The 7,881-nt window shown below is 40.8% G+C and overlaps 1 protein-coding gene across 2 annotated transcripts in view; it reads right to left on the bottom strand.

The window, feature by feature from the left end:
• Window positions 1-581: 581 nt before the first annotated feature.
• The window catches only part of MACROH2A2 (macroH2A.2 histone), a 41,015-nt gene continuing 33,715 nt past the window's right edge, over window positions 582-7,881 (bottom strand). For both annotated transcript variants that reach the window (XM_083148597.1, XM_083148598.1), the window contains exons 7-9: window positions 5,951-6,040; window positions 2,906-3,080; window positions 582-1,220 (exon numbers count right to left, since the gene is read on the bottom strand). In XM_083148597.1, the coding sequence (XP_083004723.1) occupies window positions 1,055-1,220; window positions 2,906-3,080; window positions 5,951-6,040 (431 nt within the window). In that variant the 3' untranslated portion in view covers window positions 582-1,054. The remainder of the gene's footprint in view (window positions 1,221-2,905; window positions 3,081-5,950; window positions 6,041-7,881) is intronic.

Raw genomic sequence — 7,881 nt, 5'->3', positions numbered from 1 at the left:
TACCTCCACTTTTCCATTTAGGAGGTTTAACATATATAGCCCCATGTGTTCTATTGAAGATTTATAATTGTTTTCCTTAAGATATTCCCATACTTGCTTGTAAAGTAATAGTGTATAACAGATGCGTTAAGCATGTACTGTAATATACTACTGTATGTAATGTGGAATATGTGGGTATCAATATGAATGCCGGCATCCCAACTACCACCAGGAGACCATTGCTAGAATCCCCAAAACAATGAGTATGCCAGTTCCAGTATACCAACAGCTAGGATGCTGAACGTAAGTATGGGAGGGTCAGGCAGGATTCCCTCCATTTGGATACCCACTGTCCGTCATCCGTATGTATTCCATATTACAAACAGTAGCTACATTTATGTATAAAAGAAATAAACTAATTACGTTGGTCTCTTGCGGCAAATGCAAAATGCCACCAGAAAACTGCAGCACAGGCAGTATGGTTCGATATGGCAGATGATGTGCATTGTATGACTAGACCAATGTTACTAAGAAATAAGGCCACCAGCCATGTTTATCAAAACATTTACCCACATAGCCCAATAAAAAGGACAAGACACAAATTCTAAGAACTTTGCTCAGTTTTTTAAATATTGTGATCTTATTTCTCTTGTAAAATCCAATACTACAAATCTAAAACAAGTTTTTTTCAGCTGATTTAACACTAAATCTAAAATATTAAGACAGGAAAAGTAAGAGGAAACAGTGGAAACAACATCCTCGAAGGAAAAAACGAAATAAAACATGGTTGATGACGACAGAGGGGTAGATTGCTTCAGGTTCTATAAAAATGCAAAGGGTGTGCTGGCTTGTTACAGAAAGAGGAGGAATTCTTTAGGAGAATTGTTTAGCCCAAACAGACCTCTTCAACCATGAGAAAATAAACTCAAAAGCTGTCCTCAAAGCACAAAACGGCAAACGTGGTTCACACCTTCTTAAAATTCTCACAATAAAGCATCAGCTCTGGGTCTCCGGATCCTCTTGTTGTGGGATTACAAACATCCTTGTCTGAAGTCGCTTTTGTGAGGTCTTGCTTCTACTTTGTGTCGAGCTTGGCCATTTCCTGCACATAGATGCCAATGCTTTCGCTGTCAAACAGCAGGAAGTAAATATTCTTCACAGTGGATGCGCTGGAGGAGCCAAAGTGGCTGGAGATGGCTCTTAGAATGACCTGTGCCGCCGTCTGCTTGGGGAAACCGTTTCTGTAAGATATGGGGCAAAAAAGCAATGTGGTCAGAGCTCTAAACATCTAAAAGATGAATCAATGCGTCTGGCAAAGGTCGTATTTTTTCGGAAATACGATTCATAAATAGGGCCGATTTACGGATTCCGATTTGGCTCATGACGTAGCCAGTCGTTTTCTGGCTAATTTGTATTTAGCGGCCGTATATACGGCCGCTAAATACAAATACGAGTTGGTAGCCTACACGGATTTAAAAAAAAAAAAAAAATCAGGGAACAAACCGTGTAGGGGTTCCCTGTAATTTTTAAAACCAGCATCAGGCCCAAGGGATCTGACTGATCCGTGCAGGCACCTGCCAAATACGCATGGAAAATGAAGTGTATTTTCGTGGCAATTAGCGGCCATATCCCGCGAATTATGTAAAATACGGGCGCTTAGTAAATTAAGAATCACCATTCGAATGACCCATGGCCCTAACTGTGCGGAGTTTGTATATTCTCCCCGTACTTGCGTGGGTTTCCTCCCACATTCCAAAAATATACTGGTAGGTTAATTGGCTCCCAACAAAATTAACCCTAAAATGTCTCTGTGTGTACATTTGGTAGGGAATATATATATTGTAAGCTCCACTGGGACTGATGTGAATGTTCAAATATTATCTGTAAAGCGCTGTGGAATATGTATGCGCTATATAAGAAACTGTAAATAAATACAAGCAAAATCCTATGCAACTGACCACCACCACCAACTATTTATTCTTTTTTTAAAGTTATTTCATGGAGATAGAATCAAATGATAAAGAAGAAATATATGTACTATGGCGAAGGGCATTTCTGTTATCAGTAAATTTAATGCTACGGTATATAGAGACTTTTGAATAGTTTTGTGTGTTTCCTACGGATGCGCAAGTAGAGTCTGAATTAATCAACATTCTATAAGATGTTGCTGTTGTAGTTAATACTTAGCTTACAGACCAAATACCACACATAGCATTCTAAATAATCTCCTTGGCATTTGCCTCCAATGTGGGTGGTCTCAATGGGCCTTATTCTGGTTCCCTCCCAGAGACAAATTCCTTCTCAAATGGACAAAGCCATGTGCACTGCAGTTGGGGCAAATGTAACTTGTGCAGAGAGAATTAGATTTGGGTGGGGTTTTACTTCAAAGTGAGATCTATATTGCAGTGTAAAAATAAAGAAGTCAGTATTTTCCCTGCACAGAAACAAAACACCTCACCCAAATCTAATGCTGTGTACACACGGGGGCGATAGGGGCTATAATCGCTGGGAATATGGTCGCAGGCGACCATATTGCCAGTGATGGAAGTGTGCCCCGGCGATAAATTGCTGGGTGCGCGCTCCCGTTTTCTGCCCCATTCTAATCGCTGGTCACAGGAGCTTGCTCCTGCAACCAGCTAATTACCTCTGCGGCTCCCCCAGCAGAGGTTCCTTTTCATCAGTGACCATCTCTGGTCGCTGATGAAAAGGAGACACTGAGCAATATATTGCTAGCAAGGAAAAAAGTAACAATGCATTCAAATTTAAAGTGTGCACTGAACCACAGAAACTGGGCACTTGAGTCACTAAAATGTAATTTACATAATTAGGCACAGGTCTAAAATGTAATGCTTGGTGTAAAAGATCAATGTGTTGACTGACTGAGGTTTCAGTGTTACACAAACTTCTGGTACAATATTGCATATACCTGCCACTAGGGAAAGAAGGAAATGCCACAGATTTCAGTTTCTTGTCCTCGGCAACAGATAAACAGTTCTTGATGGTCTTCTCCAACTGCTCTTCGCACTTATCTGACCCCCACTGTGGGATGTGGCAGTGGATGACAAACTTGGCTGCTAATCCATTTGCTTGACTGAGAGCAGCTAAGGAACAAATTGGGAAAATTAATTAGAAAAAAAGTCAAATATCGTCAGAGATTATGAATATCTATCAGGCTTGCCTACACTCTACCATATTCAGTGGGAGGCTCCTGACTTTTACATAAGCCTCCCGCTGCCCTGCAAACCCTCTCAATCCTCCCGGTTTCTGTGGACCTCCATTAAAATCCTGACTGCGCAGGGTTGTGGGTAGTGGTGACCGAGCTGTACAATGGTTAATACAGGGTTAATAAAATCCAAATATTTTCCTTAAGAAGGTCTTGTAGTAGTAACATGTTTCAGGAAATCCCAATAGAAAATGATGTAACAGAATAAGCTCTAGAAAATGTGATCACAAAGTACAGTATGTTAAAATAAAGTGCATAACTTTGGTTTACATTTAATAAGCAATATGCAGATTTTTTTTATTTGATATATACATTTTACATATCAGGTGTAAAATGACAGTGATTGTGCCCACTGAAAACCAAGGTTCTTTAAATAAGTTACTTGAACGTGTAAGAATCCATCATTTGATCGGATCCCAAAATGATATGTCTCCCATTGTGTGTATTATACATTTTAAATCTTATATTCTTTCAGCTTAGATGTGACCTAAGTGGCTGGGACAAAATGACTGACAGGCTGTGTCCTGTGCTTGGCCTGAATGTATACAGGCCAGGGGAGAGCAAATTCTGTCTTCCTGAGAAGGTGTCCAGACCAGGGGTTCTAAATTTTGATGCATAGGAATTTGACATGTGCAGATAAGCAAGCCAATAAACTTCCGGGCTAGTCCTAAATCTATTCAAGGGTGACAAGATATAGAACACGTAGGGCAGCACGGATGGTGTAATGGTTACCATTACTGCCTCACAGCACTGAGGTCATGGGTTCTATTCCAACCATGGCCCTAACTGTGCGGAGTTTGTATATTCTCCCTGTATTCGCGTGGGTTTCCTCAGGGTATTCTCTGTAAAGTGCTGCAGAATGTGTGTGCTACATAAGAAATTTATTAATAATAAAAAAATAATAAGACCTCTCTCTCTTTGATGGAGATCTGTGTCATCTGGACTAAACCCCCTACCCTGTCTGTTGCCCACAGTTTGTAAGGAGGTCCTAACTGTCCATTGTCCAGCATTGAGCTGGTTAGACCACAAGGGTGGGGGCATAAATCTGCAGGTTACTCAGGCCCGTGTTTTGGTTCCCTCGCATAGGCAAATTCCTTCTCAAATAGAGAAAACCATGTGCACTGCAGGTGGGGCAGATGTAACATGTGCAGAGAGATAAAGATTTTGGGTGAGTTATTTTATTTCTGTGCACGGCAAGTACTGACTGCTTTATTTTTACACTGCAATATAGATCTCACTTAGATTTGGGTGGGGTTTTACTTCAAATTCCCTCTGCCCCACCTGCAGTACACATAATACTTAATTCAGATCCGATCTCAGTACAAATTTGTTCTCAAAATGGGCAAAATGTGCACTGCAGGTGGGGCAAAAGTATAGAGAGTGTTAGATTTGTGTGAGTTATTTTGTTTCTGTGCAGGGTAAATACTGAATGCATTATTTTTATACTGCAATTGAGATTTCAGTCTCAACACACCCCACCCAAATTTAACTCGCTCTGCACGTTACATCTGCTACACCTGCAGTGCACATGGTTTTCCCCATTTTGAGAACAAATATGTACTGCAATCAGATCTGAATAAGGCCCATGGTTTTGGCCATTTGAGAAGGCATTTGCCTTTGCGAGTGAACCAGAATAAGGGCCTCAGTGTGTACTCCTTGGGGATCAGTGAGAAGGCTGGAAGTGACTCTGTGTTTCTGTGCAATCCCCCACAACAGAATCCTAAGTAAGTTAGGTTCTGGCAAATGATTTCCTTTTTATTTATATGAGATTTCTATGTACTGTATTTCCTGTCTGTTTGTATTGACCTTGGAATATTTTGTTTGAAATAAAAGATAATTTATTCTAGAGTATTCCATGTCCTTAACGAATCTATGTGCCTGTGAGGCCAAATGCTACGTAAGTGAGTTTTAAAATTGGTAAGCCTGGATACAGTTGAAAGACAAAAGGAATATCGGATATCCATAATTTTAGTCATTTTTGAATTTCCTTTTGCTGGTGGCAATTAGTTTATGAATTTTAGCATTCGCACCTGCTGGAGTATTCAGGAGTCTCTGGTGGCGATTCCCAGATTGAGGTATCTGAAGAATTGGCCGACCAGACCGTGACAATGAGTGTTTTTTATTTTTTTTTATTTGGGGTATCTATCAACTTAAGTTGACATGGACACTGTTTTAGTACCGTGTCCCCTCGCATGGCTCGCTATTATATTCTCATTATATGCCCACATGGATAGGAAAGTATGAAAAACTACCTTTCTTTGAAAAAAGAAACCATGAAAAACTAATGCCGACCTAATGACCATGTTAACCTATTTCATGGGTCGACCTAGTCACTGTCGACCTACAGTGGTCGAGGTAATGACTTTAATGGCAAGAGCATGTATTTGTGGCTCAAGAGAACCATGTGGGGAGACTGGCATATTGTGGGCACTCACTGTTAAATTCATCGCACTTAAGTAAAAATTTACATTTTATGAGATGGGATTAGTGTATAATAATACCTCTTCCATCTTCCAAAGTATATTTCTTTGCTCACGAGGAGTATATACAGAAAAACCACAAACACACGCGCGCGACATAAGAAACACAAACAATCATAATGGGCCCTTGTTCCAAACATAAATAAGCATAGACAGAGATAAGCCTTAAATTCTGCAACATTATCAAATAATGAAAAGCATTTAAAGCAAAATTATAAAAAACTAAAAAGGCCAATCCGATCCTAGTTTATTTCCTAGGTGTCTGTACCTCCAGTCAGCTCCAAAGGTCCATGGGATTTGCGGAGTTCTTTTACAGCTTCAAGGAATTCTTTTCCTCCAGCCTTTTCCATTGCATTTCCTGCAGACAAGAACACAATCATTGTTCATTCCTCCATAAGCCAGACAGCCAAAAAATACTAAAGCCCCATGTCCTCTAAGCGATATCGCTCATTTTGGCCCTTCTGAGCGATATAGTATGTAATGTTGTCCAATGTCTATGCCTAATATTGTTAATGATATGATGATGTGAATGTTCAACTATTCGCTCTGTAAAGCACTGCGGAATATGTATGCGCTATATAAGAAACTGTTAATAAATAAATAATGATATGTGTTCCTGCTGGTCATTAATGATGTCCTCTCATCTGTACATTCAGCTCAATTTTGTCTATATCGCAAACTACTGGTTGCCTGGACGACATAACGTCACTCACTTACACTTTGGTGGTATAGCCAGATATTTTCCGGGGCTCCCTCGGAAAAATTTACAGCCATGCCACCAATATGCAGGTGTGCGCCAGTAGTGCACCATCTGGCAGCATCACTTGCATGGCAACTCCCCACACACCCCCGTCGTTGCTTACTTAGCCACTGATCGTTCCCCCCTTGCCGAGTGCGCCCGAACCCCCTACGCCAGCAGCAGCCCCAGGGGAGCTGGTGCTGCTGCAGAAGACCAGCGGCAGCCCCTTCAGTGGTGAGTATTTCTGGGGCAGGACAAACAAGATGTTTTTCCTGCCCCAGAATAACCCACCACTGAAGTGGTTAATGTTATTGTTAGCAATATTGTGCAGTTTGTATGCACTATATCATTTGTTAGTCTGGAAGGTCAAGGTACATTTTAAAAGATGGAGCGTATCGTCTAATGTGCACCCAGCTTAACATAAGTGTGTTAATGGCTGCAAACCACAGTATTTATTTGGGATAGTGCAGTAAGACATAGGCATGCAGAGCTGCAGCTGGGAAGAAGGAATCACTACTAACAATGGTTAATACAGTGTTAATAAAATCCAAAAACATTTTCCTTAAGAAGGTCTTGTTGTAGTAACATGTTTTAGGAAATCCCAATAGAAAACTATGTCATAGAATAAACTCTATAAAATGTGATCACAAAGTACAGTATGTTAAAATAAAGTACATTCTTTCCCTAACTTTAGGTTACATTTAATAAGCAATATGCAGATTTTTTTTCATTTGATATTTACATTTTACATATCAGGTGTAAAATGACAGTGACTTGGCAGCTTGTAAGCCTTCATTTAGTAAAACTAGCCCTTTTTGTGCAAAGACGGCCACCTGTAGGAAGGCAATGTAGCCTCTCTCCTAATGCTAAATGATTTGAGTTTTATTTAATGAAAGGGGAGGCTATGAAGTGGCAGGCGGCTGGGAATAACATTTACGCACACCTGGGTACACTTCTATTTCAGTAAAGGCCTCCGGAGAGAGGAAGGTAAATGTGCGGTGCTGTTACATCGCTGCAAATTCAAGGCATTATGGGATGGAAATACAACGTGATTACTACATAAGATTCATTGTTTCTCAGTTGTACTTGTGCTCACTGAAAACCAAGGTTCTTTAAATAAGTTACTTGAACACATTCCATTTGTGCAATTACTTCTCTATGTTTGATAATAGAATGAGCGTTAAAGCAACAGTTAAATGACAGTACTTAGAGCTGCTTCACGGAGGCACATAGGAGAAAGGGACACTGGAAAGCAGAAGTGTGCATAGCCACAGCTTACAGCTCTGCAGTCATCAAGGTCATGGATAGGCTTACTGTACACTGTTAAGGGGCATACACACTGGGGGACTTTGAGCTGAAAGCTGCCCCGTTTACTCGTATGAGCTGCTTTCAGCTCGAACGGCGCCCAGTGTGTAGGGGCAGCGATGAGTGCACGCTACCGCATCAATGGCCCGGCTGCT

Source organism: Crinia signifera, chromosome 6 (genome assembly GCF_055691185.1).
Source record: "Crinia signifera chromosome 6, ASM5569118v1, whole genome shotgun sequence".
Taxonomy (NCBI): Eukaryota; Metazoa; Chordata; class Amphibia; order Anura; family Myobatrachidae; genus Crinia; species Crinia signifera.
This window is presented reverse-complemented; position numbering and strand designations above follow the sequence as displayed.